Source organism: Hippocampus zosterae, chromosome 5 (assembly GCF_025434085.1).
Source record: "Hippocampus zosterae strain Florida chromosome 5, ASM2543408v3, whole genome shotgun sequence".
Lineage (NCBI taxonomy): Eukaryota > Metazoa > Chordata > Actinopteri > Syngnathiformes > Syngnathidae > Hippocampus > Hippocampus zosterae.
Genome location: NC_067455.1, coordinates 5,965,622 through 5,987,076, shown reverse-complemented (window position 1 = coordinate 5,987,076; position 21,455 = coordinate 5,965,622). Strand labels below are relative to the sequence as shown.

At 50.5% G+C, this 21,455-nt stretch overlaps 2 protein-coding genes across 5 annotated transcripts; one reads left to right on the top strand and one right to left on the bottom strand.

Moving 5' to 3' along the window:
- Positions 1-95: 95 nt before the first annotated feature.
- LOC127600809 (GON-4-like protein) lies at positions 96-16,932 on the bottom strand. 2 transcript variants are annotated; one of them, XM_052065618.1, is made up of 29 exons: positions 16,779-16,932; positions 16,293-16,388; positions 16,103-16,218; positions 15,887-15,961; positions 15,754-15,804; positions 15,624-15,662; positions 15,453-15,551; positions 15,269-15,334; positions 15,062-15,178; positions 13,862-14,099; positions 13,525-13,626; positions 13,083-13,123; positions 12,867-12,973; positions 11,850-12,051; positions 11,675-11,761; positions 11,420-11,600; positions 11,190-11,340; positions 9,073-9,223; positions 8,872-8,988; positions 7,561-8,355; positions 7,222-7,471; positions 6,161-6,321; positions 3,658-3,852; positions 1,536-1,679; positions 1,150-1,452; positions 991-1,074; positions 582-916; positions 399-501; positions 96-312 (listed from the first exon to the last, which is right to left on the bottom strand). In XM_052065618.1, exons 1-29 carry the CDS (start codon positions 16,915-16,917, stop codon positions 199-201), a joined length of 4,659 nt encoding a protein of 1,552 aa, XP_051921578.1. In that variant the 5' UTR covers positions 16,918-16,932; the 3' UTR covers positions 96-198. The 2 variants fall into 2 exon arrangements, with proteins under 2 accessions (XP_051921578.1, XP_051921579.1); XM_052065619.1 differs by lacking the exon at positions 16,779-16,932 and adding an exon at positions 16,550-16,772.
- Positions 16,933-17,400: 468 nt separating this feature from the next.
- Positions 17,401-21,051, top strand: LOC127600825 (ankyrin repeat domain-containing protein 34A). 3 transcript variants are annotated; one of them, XM_052065659.1, is made up of 2 exons: positions 17,401-17,527; positions 18,760-21,051. In XM_052065659.1, exon 2 carries the CDS (start codon positions 18,809-18,811, stop codon positions 20,408-20,410), a length of 1,602 nt encoding a protein of 533 aa, XP_051921619.1. In that variant the 5' UTR covers positions 17,401-17,527; positions 18,760-18,808; the 3' UTR covers positions 20,411-21,051. The 3 variants fall into 3 exon arrangements, with proteins under 3 accessions (XP_051921619.1, XP_051921617.1, XP_051921618.1); XM_052065657.1 differs by having other exon boundaries at positions 17,439-17,663; XM_052065658.1 differs by lacking the exon at positions 17,401-17,527 and adding an exon at positions 17,533-17,806 and having other exon boundaries at positions 18,760-20,981.
- The last annotated feature ends 404 nt before the right edge of the window (positions 21,052-21,455 follow it).

Here is a 21,455-nt window from a genome sequence, read left to right as displayed (position 1 = left end):
CCAAACATGTCAGCCTACTGACTACACAACACTTTCACCTTCCTAAGTACAATTATTTATAAGAGGGAAATCCTCAGAAAATGTAAGTCAAAACAGAAACAAAACAAATCTTATTTTATTCTCATCAAACCTTTCAATAGCGAGCAGAGAATTATTTACAATTATTTACAGGAAACAGTATGACACATGGCAAAAAGATCAGCCCTGATCTTCAATGGCCTCAAGTTCAGAGGGCGGAGCCTCATCGTCTGAGCCAGCGTGACGAGCAGCGCTCTGAAAAAGACGCATTAAATCCCGAAAGCGCCGAGAAACCTGCAACAAAACCACAAAAGGAATGTCAGCGACTGACTGACACCGGCTTGGCAGGCTTTTGACAGCGCGTTGCGGCGGCCAATCACCTCCCCGGGAGTCTTGTTGCCGAGTAGACTGGAGATGCCCTGGAAGGTGTTGTGATTGGCTCCTTCCTGCCGACATGTGGTCAAAATAACCCGATCCGCTTCCCTGAAAGAGACTCCGCAGTTATTTGAGCGCGCCCCCCCCCCCCCTGGCTGGGTAGCGGGAGAGGAGGGTCGAGGACGCACCTGGTCCACAGGATCACTTTCTCTCCGCTCGGCGTCACAGAAATGTTTTTGGCGCACACGGGGAGGTCCTGAGGTAAGGGGGCGATGCAGGAGGAGGCCAAGGAGGGAGGATGGAGCTCTTCTTCCCTTTTCCTCTTGGAAGGAGGTGACTCCGCCTTGTTGCCGTCATCCGCTTCTTCGTCGTCAGCCGATGGGAACGAGCGTTCCCATGACGGTGCGCCGGTACGTGCACAGTTGGCGACCTTTGACTCGCCACCTTTGTCTTCCAAGGCTAAGCCTGTCGGAGTGTCGAGCGGGTCTAGACTCTTCATGGCTCTGGACACGCCCCCTGAACCCTGGACAGGAAGCGAGAGGGGCGTCACATTGCTCACGGATGGATGGAGGCCTCGTTGACAAAGCACAGGCGCACCTTATTGCCGTGGCAGCGGGCGCATCCTCTGCGACGGTGCGCGCGGCTCTTGGAGTGGCGACAAAGGCAGAGCCAATCGGATCCCTGGCGAGAAAGCAAGAAGCGCAGCAAATTGAGCAAGCGCAGGAGGATCTCGCGAGGCTTCCCGTCTGTTCCTACCTCGTCGGCTACACGCGACCGCAGCTTCCTCCTCTGGCGCCGGCTCATGGCGGCATCCATCTTGTGTCCGTCCTCGTCCACATCCGGTAAGGTGACTTCCTCAAAAGCGCCATGGGCCACCCCTGCATTCACGCGGCCTCTGCCCTCACTTCCTTCTGTTCCGCCTCCGCCTTCCTCCGGCCAATGAGCTTCTTCGAATTGTCCCGGGCGAGCCGGCGGTGGGCGGAGCTCGTCGAAAAACACCCAGAACTCCGCTTGCAGATGAGGGTGTCCTTTGAGCAGCGTGGCCATTTGAGCTTTGAGCTAAAGGACGCGCGGCAGCGGATGAGCAACGGTGACAACGATGCGCTCGTTCGCGCGGCGGGCGTACGAAGGCCGGAACATACCTCGTCGATGTCGGTGGGACTGAGGTGCGGTCCGGGTTGCAAAGCCTTGATGATCTTGCTGTAGTGAGACGGATTATCTCCGAACGTGATCTCCAGTTGTCGCAAGAAGCGTCGACTGCGCTCGAAGGCTTGTTGCTCTTGGAACTGCACACAGCACCAAGGTTGTTCCAGTTAAGAAAAACTAACACTAAAACTAATACCAAAAAAAAAAACCAACCTTACCAAAAACTACATATGAACAATATTTATAGCAAAAATGCCCTTCATTTTATTCATTAATTCATTCATCTTCCGTACCGGTTGATCCTCAGTAGGGTCGCGGGGGGTGCCGGAGCCCATCCCAGCCGTCTCCGGGCAGTAGGCGGGGGACACCCTGAATCGGTTGCCAGCCAATCGCAGGGCACACAGAAACGAACAACCATACGCACTCACACTCACACCTAGGGACAATTTAGAGTGTTCAATCAGCCTGCCATGCATATTCTTGGAATGTGGGAGGAAACCGGAGCACCCGGAGAAAACCCACGCAGGCCCGGGGAGAACATGCAAACTCCACACAGGCAGGCCGGAGCTGGAATCGAACCCGGTACCTCTGCACTGTGAAGCCGACGTGCTAACCACTGGACTACCGGGCCGCCCCGCCCTTCATTTTATATGTATGTTAAATGTTTATTTTGGTATTGCTTATCCGTCCGTCAGAGCAAAGGTCAAACGGTCATCCGAGAATTGTAGTCTACTTTAATACACAGTGCTGACTTTTATTTTGCACTTAATATTCCATCTTTAAAAATATATATATAATTCTTGAAAACTAATTGAAAAAAAATCAAAATGAATAAAAACACACACACAAAACAAACGTGCTCTAAAAACTAATTTCAACTACGTAAATTCAAAGACAACAAAATAAAAGCCGACTATGACGACAAATGTAGAATTATGATAACCCGGCGCATCGCACACCAAAACTGTCATGGCAAATTGCACAGGACTGTTGTCAAACTGGGCGGCCCGGTAGTCCAGTGGTTAGCACGTCGGCTTCACAGTGCAGAGGTACCGGGTTCGATTCCAGCCTCTGGCCTCCCTGTGTGGAGTTTGCATGTTCTCCCCAGGCCTGCGTGGGTTTTCTCCGGGTGCTCCGGTTTCCTCCCACATTCCAAAAATTTGCATGGCAGGCTGATTGAACACTCTAAATTGTCCCTAGGTGTGAGTGTGAGTGCGAATGGTTGTTCGTCTCTGTGTGCCCTGCGATTGGCTGGCAACCGATTCAGGGTGTTCCCCGCCTACTGCCCGGAGACAGCTGGGATAGGCTCCGGCACCCCCCGCGACCCCAGTGAGGATCAAGCGGCTCGGAAGATGAATGAATGTTGTCAAACTGGTACCTGCATTTTTCTATTGTTGCCAAGTCACAACCAATCATGAATACAAGAGAACAATAGTTTGAGGGCGTTCAACATATCCTCTGAAAACAAATGCCGTTTAAAAGGTATATGATGTCATAAGGCTTGCCAGCCGGTGGCTGACTTGCACTAAATTTCTTCACACAGAGTAAACTAGTCTCTCATGGAAGTAACATTTTCTTGTTCCTTTCCTCATAGATCCCGTGCGGCAACTTGGTAGTTCCGTCTCTGCGCTGTACGGCAAAATAAGGAGAAAACATGGTGACGCAGCATGTAACCGTTATGCTGCGCACAAATGGAATCGGCTGGCAACAGAAGTCAAGCCAGCCAAAAAGTGCGGATGCTTTTCAATCCAGGTTCAAAACTACATCACCCCACCCCCTCTCTCCCCCACATATGATTTAGCTCTTTTAAAGCAGTTTTGAGATCAATTGTAGCATGTTTTTTTTGTTCCTCAATCAATTTAAAGGTGACTTGTGTCACTCCGTCTAAGATCCTCCTGCAACTTCCTCTGGAGCGAGTCGGAGAGTCTCATTCGATGGGAGCTCAAAGGTGGGCGGGGCAGTCGCGTCTATTCGGCTGCCTCCTGACAAGATGTCACACTTCATGTTTGAGGCCTCGCTTGGCCACACTTTGTCTGACCTCTTTAGCAGGGTTTAAAACCCCCCCCCAACAGTGTCCCAGACGGAAAGCCGCGTGTCCCTCGCCCTCCCCCTCCTTACCAGTCCGCACTCCAGGGCCTGTTCCGGATGCAGGAAGGCAGCAAAGTCCCGCGTCAAGTCCGTCCGGTTTCCCAGGATGCAGCGTAGTTTCCTGAAGACGCCGAGCACTTCCTGTCCTTCCAGCCGCTCCAAGTCGTTCAGCAGCGACACAAACTCCTCCATCTTCCCTGGGACATCGTGCAGCGCCTCCCGAACCTCAAAGCCAAGCAAGCAACAACATGACTTGGATTCGTTTTCCAAAACTTTAGTTTTGTTTTGGCTTTGAACAAAACGGCAGACGGCAGCTCAGCGCTAAAAGAACATCAACTGGCGCGAAAACGATGCGTATTTGAATCATCTGCTTAGAAAGGCTACATTTCACATACCGTATTTTCCGCACTATAAGGCGCTTCGGAGTATAAGGCGCACCTTCGATGAATGGCCGATTTGACGACGGTTTTCATGTGTGGGGCGCACTGCGTTATAAGGCGCATAGAATAGATGCTACGATAGACTTGATGAATCCCTTTAATGTTACTTGTGTACTTGTTTGTGTTCGGGTTGAGTGCATGCTGGCGCGTTTTGGCTGCCGCTGCTCAAACCGTATTGTTTTGTGTTTTTGGTTATTGTAAAGTGTCCTTAGGTGTCTTGAAAGGCGCTTATAAATAAAATGTATTATTATTATTATTATAATAGTGGCTGAGGTTGCCTTATGCGGCCACTAAGTGGAGCTACGCTAAAGGGAATACAATACAATACAGCGTTATTTATATTGCACCTTCACCACCAGTTGGAACAGAGCGCTTTACAGAACAGTTCAAATACCCCGTCCACAAAATCAGAATATTGATCCATTTATAAGGCACACCGGATTATAAGGCACGCTGTTGGCTTTTGAGGAAACGGAATGCTTTTAGGTGCGCCTTATAATACGGAAAATACGGTACCTAAAAGTAAAAGTTCTATGTATGCGATGTTGTGGCAAACATAAATATTCATTCATTCATTCATCTCCCGTACCGCTTGATCCTCACTAGGGTCGCGGGGGGTGCTGGAGCCCATCCCAGCCGTCTTCGGGCAGTAGGCGGGGGACACCCTGAATTGGTTGCCAGCCAATCGCAGGGCACACAGAAACGAACAACCATTCGCACTCACACTCACACCTAGGGACAATTTAGAGCAGGCGTGTCCAAAGTCCGGCCCGCGGGCCAAATCCGGCCCGCGGTCGAATTTCATCCGGCCCTCGGCCCCCGTCATAAAATCAGTGCCGTCTGGCCCGCAGGTTGGGCGCAATGGAACACGTGTTGCATTGACTGAGGTCTCGTAGACTGGCGAGTGATGTTTCATAGAGTACTGCTTCCCTCTAGTGGCTAAATAAGTAATAACATTCACTAAATGAGTAATAGCATTTAGACACTAGAGGGCATCACTCACGAGTTAACAAGACATCACTCCGTGTTTATATTGACTATGTCATATTTCAAATTCCTGTTTCAAATGAACCAAAAGAAATTCTTAAGATTGTTGAAATTAAAATAAAAATGGAAATGTGAAACAGACTGGCTTACTAAAATTTGTTGAACAATATTGTTGTTCAATGTAAAGAATGTCAGCCAAGGTCGGCCCCCCGACATTTTACCACATAAAATCTGGCCCCCTTGGCAAAAAGTTTGGACACCCCTGATTTAGAGTGTTCAATCAGCCTGCCATGCATATTTTTGGAATGTGGGAGGAAACGAAGCACCCGGATAAAACCCACGCAGGCCCGGGGAGAACATGCAAACTCCACAGTGTTATTTATATTGCACCTTCACCACCGCTGCAGCTGGAACAGAGCGCTTTACAGAACAGTTCAAATACCCCGTCCACAAAATCAGAATATTGATCCATATATAAGGCACACCGGATTATAAGGCACGCTGTTGGTTTTTGAGGAAACGGAATGCTTTTTGGTGCACCTTATAATGCGGAAAATACGGTACCTAAAAGTAATTTCTATGTATGCGATGTTGTGGCAAACATAAATAAATGTATGAAATTTATGAAAATACGACAAAACGTTGGAATTGCGTTTTGTAGTATTTTGCCACCATCTTGTGACATCTGCAAGCAATTACTTTATAGATCTTTACGAGGGGAGGGAGTTCAACTGAGTCCTCGATTTTCACTATTTAGGGGGGGGGACATTGTTGCTCTCCAAACGGATATCAGCGGGACCCTGAATCACTCCTCCACTGACGTGCCAACTTCTGCCTGCACCTCCCCTGGGTGCAACCTCATCAACATCCTGCGTTTCTATTCAAGGCTTAACGTTCCCAAGAAAGGCTCCTTTGTGTTGTTTGCCTTCAAAAGAAATCCAGCAAATCCCAGACGGGGGAAAAAGGGACAATTGTCGATTTTAACGTTTTCCCAGCGGTGAAGTTGTCAAAGAAGAATCGCTTCAAATGGCGACTGTACTTTTGTCCGGCGTTTATTTTCAGGCTATATGGTGGGGGTGAGAAATGTTTTCAGCGCGTCGTCTCACCCTGTTGAGGTAACTCTGAGCAAAGGCCACATCTTTGCTTTGGCGCTGAGGGTCGTTCTCCAGCATGTTTTCATCGTAGAGCAGACTCGCTTTGCTCTCGTCTTTCTTGTGACGCTCCTGACGAGTTCGACGCGGCCCTCCGAGAGCTCGGCTCTGCTGACCTGATGCCCACAAACAACAAACGTTAGAGAAAACACATACAAGACATCCCATTGTTGAAGGAATCCTTTTATCCCGATAGAACATGGAAATAGACAAGCGTGACATTGTCGATGGCGGTCGACTCTTTGGCTGAGAGAGCAAAATGTCAGTGCCGCGACGGACGGTCCCATTCGCATCATCTGAATCTAAGCGTGCATTTGCCAGCCATGTTGAAGTCACCCTTGGTTTTGTGTCTGTGACACAAACACATTATTATGGACTGAAAAGGAGGAATGGACTGAAAAAGTCGCCGGCTTCTCTGAACTTAAGATGGGAAAAAGAGATTGGCAGAATTGTGGTGGAGAGGCAGAAGCAGATGAGCTGCCCACTACCCATGCCTCCCCCTGCTGGACGGTAATAACACTGCACGAATTGAGGTTTCTCTATCCAGCGATCAAACTGCAAATAGGGGAAATGCAGTAATCCCTCGTTTATCGCGGTTAATGGGGACCAAAACCACCTGATAAACGAAAATCCACGAAGTAGCGACCAATTACCATATATTAAAAAAAAAAGCCCCACGTGGGCCTTCGTGCTTGAGTAAAGAGCACGAACACACACGCACACACTGCCAGCGATCTCTGGGAGTGCAGCAGTGTTTATGATTAGTCAATTAAGGTTGTTTAGACAATTAAGGATGGAGAGACCTGCTTTTTCTCTCTCTCTCTTTCTCTCTCGAACTCTCTCTCAGCAACACACATACACTCGCCTGCACGCTCATGAGTAGATAGACACAATTTTTTGTGGATTTTAATTTTTTTTTTTTTTAATGAATGTTTGAAAATAATCCCCGACGCACCGAAGCCCAGATAAACAAACCACGAAATAGCGAGGGATCACCGTAGTTGAATAAAACAAACCTCTTCCTCGTCTCTTTCCTCCTCTTCGTCCTCCTCGGGGTGCTTCTTCCTCGCCGGCGTTGGCCGCATCGTCGTCCTCCGACACCGCCGTCGCCGTCCTCCCGCCGGCCTCGCCTCCTTTGGGCGCCTCTTCCTCTTCCTCTTCTTCCTCCTGCGATCCGGGCGAGGTGGGCGAGTGGTCCTCCTCCGACTCGGCGTCGGCGCCCAGCCTCCTCCGGGATGCCAGCCAGGCCAGCTGCTTCATGGTCTCCTTCGGAGGATCGGGTGAAAGGTCAGCTGCTGTGTGCGCCCCCCCCCCCCCCCCCCCCCCCCCCCGCGGAGGCCGAGTGCAAACGTTACCTGCAGCTCCGGGATGGACAGAAGAGACTCTTCTGACGCCGACGACATGGCCTCCTCCTCGTCTTCATCCTGCGTCAGCTCATCAAAATCTTCATCCTCCTCCTCTTCGTCCTCCTCCTCCTCCTGCTGCTTTTCTTGCTCTTCATCTTTCTCTCCGTCTCCTTGCTCCCCTTCCTCTCCTTGTCCTTCTTCCTCTCCTCCTTGCTCCTCTCCCTCTCCTTGTCCTGCCTCTTCTCCGTCCCGACCATCTTCCTGTCCTTGTCCTTCTTCCTCTCCTCCCTGCTCCTCATCCTCCCCTTGTGCTTCTTCTACTCCGGGCCCCTCCTCGTCCGGCGGCTTTCGCCCTTCCTCCCCCGCAGTGGTCAAACGGCGTCCTGCTTGTTGACAGTCGGATGTCTTTTCATAGCGCGTGTTGTGTTCATCCTCTGGCCGGTGAGCTTCTACTGTTGCGGTGCAATCTCCGGCGGGTTCGGGCCGCAGTGTCACACAGGGGAGAAATTGCGACGCGTTGTAGTCGAAGTAGCTGGCTTTGAGTGGATCATCCGCGCAAGACATGGCGGCACTTGTCGTGCACACGTTCGGCTCAGTTTTTTGTTCTGCCGGGCAGATGGGTTGCAGAGATGCGTTATGGGCCAGGGTGAAAAGACGTCTCTGGGAGCGTACGGGTGGGCGTGGGCGTGAGGACGTTTTGAGGCGGGAGGGGTAAAGTCTCAGATTGCAGCCTCTGGGAAGGAAGCGAGGGTAGCACGGAGAACGGGTGTTCATTTGTGTCTTCTGGATGACCTCCTGGCTATTCTGTGAATGAGACGACAACGAGGATGAGGATGACAACTCTGGGAGGGGAGGGGGGGGTGAAGATTCGGCAAACCACTTCTGATTTTTTTTGACACACCTGACCCGTCCCCGGTTGACGTAACGACTTTTGGCCCGACACTTTGCCCCTACCAACTTCAACACCCGCCATAGACCCGCCGCTCAAATGGGCGAGTCAAATCTACCTGTGGTCGATATCTACGGTTAGCGCTCTGAAATCACTCCGGCAAGCCCTCTCACGCATGCGACGCTGTTCCCAAGATAAACGTTTCTCAACACGAGGCGCGGCGCAATGATGGCAAATGTCCACTTGGGGCATCGCTTCAATTACACAGTGAACGGATTCATCGACGGCATGCTGTGCCCTGCGACGTGCTGCTGTGGCTTGACTGCTCGGATTTTCCCGGTGCGCTATCTTCGGCACCTTCCCATCTCGAGAACAGAACTGTGCCGCAACCTAAGGACTCCCTGTAACTATTTCATCACCATCTTTCACACCTTGAGCCAATCTGGCATGATGGAGGTGTCTCTCTCCACCGGGGGGCGCTGGTCTTCAGGTTGCACTCGAGCACAAGGCAATGCCGAGGGGGCCACGAGCTGCCGGGCAAGGAACATCTGCAAAGGGCAGAAAGACGCTCAACTTGTGCATATCGTGGGACATTTTCACACCCGTGAGGATTTTTTTTTTCACGTATTCACCTTGAGAACATTTTCACGCGGCGCCCTGTAGCTGCTCATCTCTCGGATGTGTTTTGTCAACTTCCAAGCACTCTTGCAGAGCAGGTAGGAGCTGATCAAATGCTCTGGGTGGGCGGTTCCCTCAAAGTGCTTCAGACCTAAAACAATCAGCCTACGCGTGGACATCGGTTGGGAAAACAATGTCGGGTGAAAGCGCCTTGAATATTTCTTCACAAATCAGTACTAATTGGTCAGTCATCAGATGGACAGTTATTCGTTCAAATTCATTCATTCATCTTCCGTGCCGCTTGATCCTCACTAGGGTCGCGGGGGGTGCTGGAGCCTATCCCAGCTGTCTCCGGGCAGTAGGCGGGGGACACCCTGAATCGGTTGCCAGCCGATCGCAGGGCACAGAGAGACGAACAACCATCCACGCTCACACTCACACCTAGGGACAATTTAGAGTGTTCAATCAGCCTGCCATGCATGTTTTTGGAATGTGGGAGGAAACAGGAGCACCCGGAGAAAACCCACGCAGGCCCGGGGAGAACATGCAAACTCCACACAGGGAGGCCGGAGCTGGAATCGAACCCGGTACCTCTGCACTGTGAAGCCGACGTGCTAACCACTGGACTACCGGACCGCCCTTCGTTCAAATTACTTTACAAAAAAAAAAAAGTGTAAAGAGTGTTGAAATACAAAAACATCAAATTTCTTAAGTCTTTTGGACACGACAGCTGCCGGAACAGTCGGCTGGCAGCCACCGACGTCCATGTCCGCAGCGTTCCTTAGCAAAAACGTGTGGATCAGTTAGACGATTGTTAGACGTCTGTTGTCTTTTGATATATTTCTGCTCTCTTACGCGCTGTCTCCTCATCTGAAATCAACGGTCTCAAACTTGGGCCTTAAACTGGACAGTGATTTCAAACTCGATCGGCAAATTGGTGCCGTTGTTAAATCTAGCTTCTTTCACCTTAGACAGCTGGCCAAAATAAAACCTCTCCTCTCACATGAACACTTTGAGACAGTAATTCGTGCCTTTGTCACATCCCAGGTCGATTACTGCAATGCCCTTTACTTTGGAGTCAGCCAGTCCTCCATTAAGCGCCTTCAGCTGCTCCAGAATGCCGCTGCTCGCCTCTTGACTGGTACTCGTAAGAGGGACCATATATCTCCTACCCTGGCATCCCTTCACTGGCTCCCCATTCATTTTAGAGTTATTTTCAAGATCCTCCTCTTTGTTTTCAAATTTCTAAATAATCTCGCGCCACTTTACCTCTATGAGCTCATCCGCCCCTACACACCTGACCGGCGCCTCAGGTCTGTGGACCAGTCTTTGTTAGAAGTACCAAGAACTAAACTGAGGCTCAGAGGGGATCGAGCCTTTTCTGTTGCGGGTCCTTCTCTCTGGAATGACCTCCCACTGAACATTCGGCAAGCCTCCTCGCTGCCCATCTTCAAAGCCCTCCTCAAAACTCACTTGTATTCTTTGGCGTTCGACTCAGCATGACTTAGATTTGTTCTTGATTTTACTGCTTGGTGCTTTCTACCGCCTTTATCATCGATTCGTCTTACTGTTCATTCCATCCATCCATCCATCCATCTTCTACCGCTTATCCGGGGCCGGGTCGCGGGGGCAACAGCTTTAGCAGGGAAGCCCAGACTTCCCTCTCCCTAGCTACTTCTTCCAGCTCTCCCCGGGGGATCCCGAGTCGTTCCCAGGCAAGCTGGGTGACATAGTCTCTCCAGCTTGTCCTGGGTCTTCCCCGGGGTCTCCTCCCGGTGGGACATGCCCGGAACACCTCACCAGGGAGGCGTTCAGGAGGCATCCGAATCAGATGCCCAAGCCACCTCATCTGGCTCCTCTCGATGTGGAGGAGAAGCGGCTCGACTCGGAGCCCCTCCCGGATGACCGAGCTTCTCACCTTATCTCTCAGGGAGAGCCCGGACACCCTGCGGAGAAAACTCATTTCGGCCGCTGTTCATTGTGTATGTTAAATCGCTCCATGTACAGCACTTTGTATGCAGCGATGGCTGTTTGAAAGTGCTCTATAAATACTCTTGACTTGACTCTCGATGGTATGCTGTGGGAAAATCAGCGCCGCGGAGTGTATATTCAAGAGTATTTGTTTATTTACCCATCCTCTCCTGCAGTAAAAATACTGCGACAGGTTCGTGTGTGGTGGGAAGGATCCAGGCTGCAAACAGGAAGTAGTTCCGGGTAGAGAAAGACGGGTCGTGTGGCAAGCAACCAGGCGGTCTCGGAGGGCAATACAGGGAAGGCGTGGCCTAAACAGAGCAGGAACCAAACATGAGCGAGAAGCAGCTAATGTGAGGAATTGTGGGGGGGGGGGGGGGGCGTCCTTACTAATGGTGGACGAAGACATGATGGGGAGCCAGCGCCTGGACGAGGGAGGTGCGGGGGGAGGAAGGTCCACTCTCCGCTCGATCTCCTGAAGAAGATCCAGAGCACCCTGCAGGTTGCACGCCCGGAAAGACGAGGCACGGAAGAGCTGCTCCTGCCGAATGGCAAAACGCTGCAGCTCCTCCTGCGGCACACGTTACACATTCTCCTTCGGTTTGTGTTTGTCAGCGGCGTTTGCGTCGTGTAACCTTGACTGACCAGGAAGTGTTTGGTGACAAACGCTTCATGTTTCAGGACGCCGACGCCGCGACTCAGCAGATGAACTTGAGTCAGAAGCTGCACATGCTGAAAGACGCGAACGGATAAAGATTTCGTCTTGGGATTGGGATTGACTTTTTTTATCTACTTGGCAAAGCAAGGAAAGGGCGGCCACCTGCTGGATTTGCTGTTGCAGTTGCAGTTTGTGCGCAGAGGAGGGGCACAGTGAGCTGGGAAGCAGCCAGGTAACATGTCCGGGTGAAGGCCACGGACGGTTGGTGGTGTCCTGCAGGGCTCTCCTTTGCTGCACGGCCGGGAATTGTTCACGGACAGCTCGCTTCCGCGCGGTTAGCATACCGGCTAACGGTGGCTCCAAGCTACATTGGAAGGGGGTGGGGGGGAGATGCAAAAAGTGCCATCACAAAGAAAGTGAGTAACGGATTGCAAGAAAAAATGTTTTCTGGTAAACAACAATCATTTTGTCTTCTTGTCTACACATTGAGTTATTATTCATTCATTCATTCATCTTCCGAGCCGCTTGATCCTCACTAGGGTCGCGGGGGGTGCTGGAGCCTATCCCAGCCGTCTCCGGGCAGTAGGCGGGGGACACCCTGAATCGGTTGCCGGCCAATCGCAGGGCACACGGAAACGAACAAGCATTCGCACTCACACTCACACCTAGGGACAATTTAGAGTGTTCAATCAGCCTGCCAAGCATGTTTTTGGAATGTGGGAGGAAACCGGAGCACCCGGAGAAAACCCACGCAGGCCTGGGGAGAACATGCAAACTCCACACAGGGAGGCCGGAGCTGGAATCGAACCCGGTACCTCTTCACTGTGAAGCCGACGTGCTAACCACTGGACTACCGGGCCGCCCCTGAGTTATTATTATGTATATTATGTTATTATATAGTTATTACTGTGAGTTTCTTTTCACCTTTGTATTAAGGCGGCAGTGAACATTGAACCTAGTTAAGGTTAAAAATTCTTTTTGCCTTAAGGAAAGAAAAACAAATCATGAATAATGTTTTCCTCTCTAGGTCAGCTCTCCTTCACAGGGCTTATTGGAAGAAGCTGAACAGGAGGACCAGATTGTTCTTCCTCCTGACCCAAACGCTCGCAGCACATCTTTGCCGTGGCGTCCCAACAGGAGGACATATCAGGACATGTAAGTCGAGCGCTGTCGTTTTACCACAAAGGTTGAGGGACATTGAAGTTGGGGCTGGCTTTTAGCTCCTCCCCCTCAGCTGGATGCTCCTCCTCCTCATCCTCCTCTTCTTCTGGTTGGTCATCCTGGAGCTGCACACAGATGCCAAAACATATCAGCTCCTCGGACTGGACTGTGGCGGTCTAGCGATGTGGCTAGAAACGGGCATGTATCATCTTAAGACATCAGAGATGAACCGACCGTGTCAAAGAGCTCCTCCAGTAGCTCGCTGACCTCCCTCTCTGGAAACGATAGAGAGAAGAATTGACAAATCAATCATGCTAGCGGGATGACACGAGAGGGGGCTCAGTGCGTCAAGTATTCGTGCACATCAAGAGCAGCCACAATTGCTTCACAGGCGCTCCAGCAGTTAATTCGTCCATTTGTGGCCAGACAGGACTCCATACTTGGTTGCAGGTTCCACCACATTTTTATTCCGTTTGGATGGACTCACTATTCAGGCTTCCTCTCCCTGCCGCTTCTCGATGAAAAATGAGATCACAGTCGCTCATGTAACGACCAATCACGGCTCAGTTGTTTTCCGAGTTCGATCACGCGACTTTCACAAGCTGAGCCCACCCGGCACCGTGACGTCACTCCGCCCCCCACCCCCCCAAAAAAATCATCATCAATGGCCACGTACTGGTGATCTGAACAGCTCGGTCTGTCCTGTAGTCCTCCAGGTCAGGTTCATCCAGGTCGTCCAAGAAGTTATACTCCGGGTCGTCATCGTCGTCGGCTTCCTCTGCAAGAAACAAGTTAAAAAAAAGGTGAACCGGCGCAGATGTGACGTCGCTCCCCCAGAAAGGGCCAATTTCCCAATCGACCTCACGTTACTTTACGACTTGCTCCATTTTAAAAAAGTGGTCATATTTGAGTAGTGGTGCATTGGTGGGCTCGCTGGACACGAGAACACGGGTGAAGATTTGCTCCGGTTCGGATGTTTAGGCCAACAGGTGACCAATTCATCTTATCCTGACCTCCGTTGTCGGCCGCCATGAGTCCATGCAGCCAGCGTGCCCAATGGCAATCTTCCTCCTTGCGGGCGGAGCTTTGCTCATACATGTCGGCTGTGATGTCAGGAGCCAGAAGCTCCGCCTCCAGTTGCTCCAGGGGCACGTCGACCAGGGGAAGTTTGGAACGCGTGCGGAACGCCAACCCGCTAGATCCTTCATCCTTCTCCTCTTCCTCCTCTTTCTCCTCGCCTGCACCGTGAGACTGCACACAATTGCAAATATACTCATTTTAGGGCTTATTAATATTTCAGCTTTTCCCCCTTCTGATCTCAGCAATTTTTTTCTGCCCATCATTCTGGCAGACGGCGAAGATACTTTAAGGCAGGTATGTCCAAAGTCCGGCCCGGGGGCCAAATCCGGCCCGCGGTCGAATTTCATCCGGCCCTCGCCCCCTGTCATAAAATCAGTGCCGTCTGGCCCGCAGGTTGGGCGCAATGGAACACGTGTTGCATTGACTGAGGTCTCGTAGACTGGTGAGTGATGTTTCATAGAGTGCTGCTTCCCTCTAGTGGCTAAATGAGTAATAGCATTTAGACACTAGAGGGCAGTAGCACTCTACGAGACATCACTCATGAGTTAACAAGACATCACTCCGTGTTTATTCATTCATTCATTCATTCATTCATCTTCCGTACCGCTTGATCCTCACTAGGGTCGCAGGGGGTGCTGGAGCCTATCCCAGCAGTCATCGGTAGGCGGGGGACACCTATTGACTGAGATGTCATATTTCAAATGATCCTTGCAGTTGTGGATATGTGTATTGCTTGTTCGTTTCCCTATTGTTCGAGTCAAAGGTTTTGTGACTATTGAAAAGTCATGGTGATACATTTTATGTTTCAAATCAATCAATTTGCACTCAGGAGAATTCTGTTTAAGAAAAAGTCAAGTGAATAAGCAGTTGCATGTGATATACCCGTTTCAAATGAACCAAAAGAAATTCTTAAGATTGTTGAAATTAAAATAAAAATGGAAATGTGAAACAGAATGGCTTACTAAAATTTGTTGAACAATATTGTTGTTCAATGTTAAGAATGTCAGCCAAGGTCGGCCCCCCGACATTTTACCACATAAAATCTGGCCCCCTTGGCAAAAAGTTTGGACACCCCTGCTTTAAGAGCTTGACGCCGTGCCGGCACGTCCCAACTGCGGACTGCAGATGTTTACCGACAAGGAAGAGTAGGCGGGACCGCAGTTGAGTTCCTCCTCCACAGCGTTCAGGCATTCCAGGAAGGAGGGGCCGGCGGCATCTGTGAGCTGGAGGACGGCGGGCATCGAGTGCCGCTAAAAAAAAAAAAGAATTGCACCAGAGGTCACGTCAACGCTCAGCACGAAACGACGGCACGCCAAAGAAGACGAGTGGTTAAAGGTTACCTGGGAGTTGGAGTCAGAGTGTTGAATTTTGTCAGGCGAAATGATGTCACCATCACTGAGGAAAGTCTGCGTATGCACAAAAATAGCAAACAAGAGAACATTTGGGTAACATCAAATTATGTTACAGCATCATGACAGGCAGAAGCCACACGCATCACTAGTGCCTGTTAATACAAAGGCAGACCTCTTCAGCCGTGTCATCGTCATCTTCGTCTTCAGGGCAGTACTCTTCATCTGACGAGTCTTCGTCGGCGTCGAGATGGATGTCGACAAACTGAGGATGCTTGAAGACAAAACGTGGAGTCAGCATTTCACTCAGCCCATTGATATTGAATATGCAGTTGTGACGTTTTACCGGCATATTTTGTTCTGCAGAAAAATTCCAGTCGGGACACTGGACAGCAACACAACACAAGGACAGCTTGTCATGTAGATGATGATGATGATGATGATGAACGGCTATTTGTGTGTGGCTAATCAATCACCTGTCCCTGTTGGATGGCCCTCTTCAATCTTGCGCGTGTCATCTTCGGCTCCTGGTTTGGTGACAAAAGACAAGCCATCATGATCATGGCTTATTTTGAAGGTCGTCCATGTTAGTGGTGTAGCGTGACCTACAAACATGGGCATGTCCTGGGTGGCTCTGATGGCAGCTTTCATCATGTCCACCACACGTTCGTGAGTAATCACCTCCTGAGAAAACGAAACAAGCTGAAGTGCACAAAAATTTCCCCATCCCTGGTCGAGATGACTACTTTGTGAATTTCTTTCAACTGCATTTCATATAACAGAATGTGTATGTGTGTGTGTGTGCGTGCCGCGCTCGTGACTGACATGCAAGATGGTGCGCACGTTGCCGGACGTCAAGTTGAGTTGTCTGGACTTTCTGTCCAAATCGATGTCCAGTCGGCCCAACTCGTCTTCGCTGGACTCCTCCGGCTGTTGCCCACCTGAGTAACAAGGCAGACGTCATCATGAGATGATGACACTTGATCGTGATGACGTCATATTCGTTCCAAGTCACCTGCCGAAGGTCTCCATTCATCTTCCAGTCCAGCGCTCCTTAGTTTGACGGAAAAAGTCTCCTTGCCCTCTTCTGCATCGTCCTCATGCATCCTCGCTAATAACATCAATTCAAAAAGAGAGATTTGATTCCTATTTATATGCTCGACCTATCTACATGAACACAAACAAGTACACAAGTAACATTAAAGGGATTCATCAAGTCGATCTATTCACCCATCAGAGGACAGAATTGCTAAACACAGGTTAACTACTCACGTCATAGAAGCATGTGACCCAAAACGGTGAAAGGAATTGTAAATTACGGTATTTTTTTTTTATTCTACAATTGACAGATGATGCTTGTATTCTATCGCATGAGCCATTCAACTTGCTGAAGACGTTCTGTTCAGTCAGTACAAGTGGCGCTTGTAAATGATAATAAATTGTTGAATGACATTCATTTTGAAAGGCTCAACACTAAAACAAGTCTAAAATCATCCTTTACCGTCGAATGTTTGTTCCCAGCCCGTTTGCGGCATGTCAGTTCGATTTCCGCCAATAACAATCCAGCTTCCCCTGAAATGGCGCCAGTCGTAGCGCAGTGGCAACAATATGTCGCCACCTGTCGACCTGGAGGACGACATTTCTCAAGCGCGAGGACGGAAAAACAAACATGTATTTCAACGGGTCGGTGTTTATGTAGTTCAGAATTGAATTTGTTATTTGCATTATCAATTCACTATTTCGATATTGATTTCTGGATTTCAATAAATATTAATATTTGATAATTTGACGATTTATTTGTTTCATTTGGGACTGTTGTTCCCCTGTGCGTCATGAAGTAACTGGATCTGTTATCAGTGACAGATCTGCCGAAAGCTAAAGTGAGCTCTTCTTCTTTGCCTGGGGATGTTCATGAAAAATGCAAGCAAAAACAAAAGTGGTGCGTTTATATTTTTGTCCCGTGTAAAGAAATTGCCTCGAGTCTCACATCTCTGGTCGGTGGGCGCCGATTTCTAGTACCTGCAAACAAGAGGCGTTTCTCAGTTACCATGGTGACGGTGAAGTTAACTTGACAAAATGTCTGCTCATGTTAACGCAGCCAACGTGACAGCCAGCAAAGGGTTAAACTGCTCAGTGAGGAAGAGGAGGAGGTAGGTGGAGGAGGAGGAGAAGGATCAGGATCAATTCGTCGGTCTCTCGGCGGCTTTCTGGTGAAGATGATGATGATGATGAAGATTCTCTCGCCCGGCGGTAGGAAGAAAATCAATTGTCTTTGTTCTGACGTACAAGCGGTCTTGCGGGCCTGGCGCGGCCCCGAGGCCGTGTGTGCGCGCCCGCGTTGGCGTGACTGCACGCGCGGAGCGTTTTGGGGATCGTCAAGCGACATGTGAGGCATTAATCTTGACATGTCACGTCTTCATCTTCGTCATCATCATCATCATCATCATCATCATCGCGCGTGAACGACCAAACGTGACGTGCGCCTGCGAGCGGTCGCGCTGCTCCTACGTGACGTCACCATCATGTCAGGTAAATGATGCTATGCTATGCTAACTATCAGTAATGACGCGACAGTCAGCAGCTAACATTAGCACACTTGATAGGGAACCTTGCAGTTTTGAATGTGATGTCACTGTCACTGTTGTGTTATCATCACAAATCCAGTTGTGATATCACTGCACGTCATCACACCAGCGGTGACATCACAAAACCAGCTGTGATGTCACTGTACATCACCATGCCAGGTGTGACATCGGCGCAATATCACAACCCAGTAGGGCTGCACAATAAATCGCAAAAATATAATCACGGAGATACTGGGCTATAGAATATGCGTATTGCAAAGACAGTATATTTCATCTGGAATTGTTCGATTTTATCTGATCAAATGATCTTTGCATCGATTTGAGCATGACACCTGTTTGTAAAACAGTTGTTGTGATTCACTAAAGTGGCACGTGTAAAAAGCAGATAAGAATAGGTGATGTCACATCAAAACAGCTGACCAGAGATGGATTCACCCAAAATAAATAAATACATAAAAAGAGTCGGCCCGGTAGTCCAGTGGTTAGCACGTCGGCTTCACAGTGCAGAGGTACCGGGTTCGATTCCAGCTCCGGCCTCCCTGTGTGGAGTTTGCATGTTCTCCCCGGGCCTGCGTGGGTTTTCTCCGGGTGCTCCGGTTTCCTCCCACATTCCAAAAACATGCGTGGCAGGCTGATTGGACGCTCTAAATTGTCCCTAGGTGTGAGTGCGAATGGTTGTTCGTTTCTGTGTGCCCTGCGATTGGCTGGCAACCGATTCAGGGTGTCCCCCGCCTACTGCCCGAAGACAGCTGGGATAGGCTCCAGCACCCCCCGCGACTAGTGCGGATCAAGCGGCTCGGAAGATGAATGAATGAATGAATGATAAAAAGAGTCTGCATAGAAACATGGCTACCGCGCTGTCATCACAAAACCAATTTCTCTGGTTTCCTCCCCCAGGTCCAACGACATCTTAAAAGACCACCCGGTGGGGCGGGCAGAGCTGACCATGGGAGACGGAGACCCCCTGCAGATGGAAGGCAACGCCCTCCTCAAAGCCGTCTCTCAAGGGAAGCTGAGGCTGAGCCGTCTGCTGCTGGAGGGCGGCGCGTACGTCAACGAGGGTAACGAGCTGGGCCAAACTCCGGTGTCGGCTGCCTGCCTGGCCGACTACGAGGACCCTCGGACCCGCCTCCGGATGGTGCGCTATTTGCTGGAGAAAGGCGCTGACCCCAACATTCCGGACAAGAGCGGCAGGACAGCCCTGATGCACGCCTGCGCCAAGCGGGCCGGGAAGGAGGCCGTTTCCCTCCTGCTGGAGAACGGGGCCGACCCCAGCCTCAAAGACTACTCGGGGTGTTCCGCCCTCATGCACGCCCTCAACAAGGGCGACCGTGACACCCTGCAGGTCCTGCTGGACGCCTGCAGGGCCAAAGGCAAGGAGGTCATCATCATCACCACCGACACGTCTCCATCTGGTACCAAAAAGACAAAGCAGTACCTGAACTCTCCTCCGTCTCCAGGCGTGGTGGATAAGGTGTCCCCCGAGTCCACACCCGCCGCCTGCATGTCGCCATCGGACGTGGAGATTGTGACCTCGTCTCCGGTTGAGCGCGAGAGAGACAAAGAAGATGGGATCTTCAGCTTCCCGCTCGCCCGCGCACCGCCGCCCCCTAACGGCCGCCCTGTGGGAGAAAAGAGAATGGGGACGGCGGCGGCGCCTCCACGCAAGCTGCTCAAGAGGCTCAATTCTGAGCCTTGGGGCCTGGTGGCACCCTTGGCCTCAGCCGCCGCGTCTCAGGAGAGCGTCAGGGGACGTTTGGAGGAAGCGGAGGGCATCTGTCGTCTGAGTCAACGAATCAACGGACTGTGCCTCAGCCAGCCCGCTCGAGCTCTGCTGTCACGGCGACACAGCATCGAAACCCACGAGCCTTCTTCCCCAACGGTCACGGATCGGTCCTGCTCCGAGGACCGGGTCCTTCTCTCCCCCTCTTCCTGGGCGGACAATGTTCAACAGCACCAAATCTTATATTGCAGGAACCCGGAGTCCAAAGAAAACACCAACCTGCAGATAGCAACTCATCCCAAATTGACTCGGTCGGATCACTGCGAGGCCGACAGCCACGCGGGTCAGGAATCCATCCCCGGATCTCCGGACTCTGGGCCGGTGTCCTTGGAGCGGAGGAAGTACAACGCGTCCCCCCATTCTCTGGTCAACAGCTCGTCTCGGGAATCCCTGGAGAACATCCCCAACTCCGTGTCGCCTGCGGCTGCGCGCCGCCGCAGCCCCGGACTCCTTGAGCGCCGCGGCTCCGGAACCTTCCTTCTCGACCGCATATCACACACCAGGCCCGGATTTCTGCCGCCGCTCAACATCAACCCCCAGAGACCCATCCCGGATATCCGTTCCAACAGCAAGCCCCCCTCGCCGGTCCACGGCACTCATAAGATCCTGGTTCCCGTGGCCCCGGCTTCGCCGAAACGTGGTCCTGACTTCAAAATGAAAAAAAAGCTCATGAGGAGGCACTCCATGCAGACGGAACAGATGAAGCAGCTCTCCACGTTCCAGCAGATCCTGGCTGAGAAAGTCATCGAATCCAACGGGGATTGACCTCTTCGTGGATGGGGGTCATGCGGGGGCCGACTAATTCTGCTCAACCGGAAATGAACAACTCGCAACTATTTTTCTGCGGTGCACATTTTGCCCTGCTTCACATATTTGATCATTTCTGTTTCATACTTACGCTGTATTGAAAAACGCAGTATATTTTGATGTATCTCGATGCATCTGCAAGTATTCGACGACGTATAAACGTTATCACATCACGTCTCGGACATCTCGGCCCGACCATCAAGAGTGACGGATGGAGCTAATGTGTTTGACATTTTGACCAATCCGGAACGACACACGTTTCCAGAACGGCCTGTTCCCGCACTGCCTGGCCTAGCCTTGGTTTCGTTTCCATGACAACATGGCAATCAATTGAAGTAGGATCAACGGAACTGCGCAAGCCTCCACTGTACACTCGCAATGTGCGGGGTTCTGCCGTAAGATTTCATGAGTGGCGAGTCCCGGAGATTCAAAATAGCAATCGGCACCGCATGATGACTAATTACATCCCATTAAAATGCACAGAAGCTTTCATGCAGACCAAACAATCAATTTGCGGGATTAACCCTTAGGTCCTTCGAAACAAAAAAACCCCTAAATTACGCATTTTACAATTTTTGTAATGATGTATTTTGTGTTATACAAACATTTTTTTTTCAAACACTCAAAATGTTCAGAGACATCTGTGCCTATCCATACATATATAGTTGTTATTAGTTCTTTGGGATTTTTTATTCTTTATTTTTTGCAAAAGGAAAAAAAAAATGTGTGTCTGGAGGTCCCAACCAAGCCCTACTAACAATCCCGACCGGACGTGTTCATGTAAAATGTATTGGTTTGAAGCTTCCTGCAAAAAGGCAAACTCATTTGCGATCCTCTGCCGCCACCTAAAGGTTGCACAATTGGAATGACCTCAACCCACCAATGTGGCATGCATACGTCTATCCAAGCGAAAACAAAGCGATTGACGTAAAAATCGTGTGAAATGCATGTTTACACTTTAGGTTTACGATGCATTAAAAAATATGAATTATAATGGGTCTCT

Bases quoted from the DNA above. Each gene is read 5' to 3' on its own strand.
- LOC127600809 (XM_052065618.1), bottom strand. From the start codon at position 16,917: ATGTCGTCCTCCAGGTCGACAGGTGGCGACATATTGTTGCCACTGCGC. The intron at 14,100-15,061 runs GTAAACATCTGC...AATTGTGTGCAG, and splicing joins CCGCCTACTCTTCCTTGTCG to TCTCACGGTGCAGGCGAGGA. The intron at 13,627-13,861 runs GTCAGGATAAGA...TGTTTCTTGCAG, and splicing joins CATGGCGGCCGACAACGGAG to AGGAAGCCGACGACGATGAC.
- LOC127600825 (XM_052065657.1), top strand. From the start codon at position 17,494: ATGATGATGATGATGAAGATTCTCTCGCCCGGCGGTAGGAAGAAAATC. The intron at 17,664-18,759 runs GTGAGGCATTAA...TTCCTCCCCCAG, and splicing joins TGGGGATCGTCAAGCGACAT to GTCCAACGACATCTTAAAAG.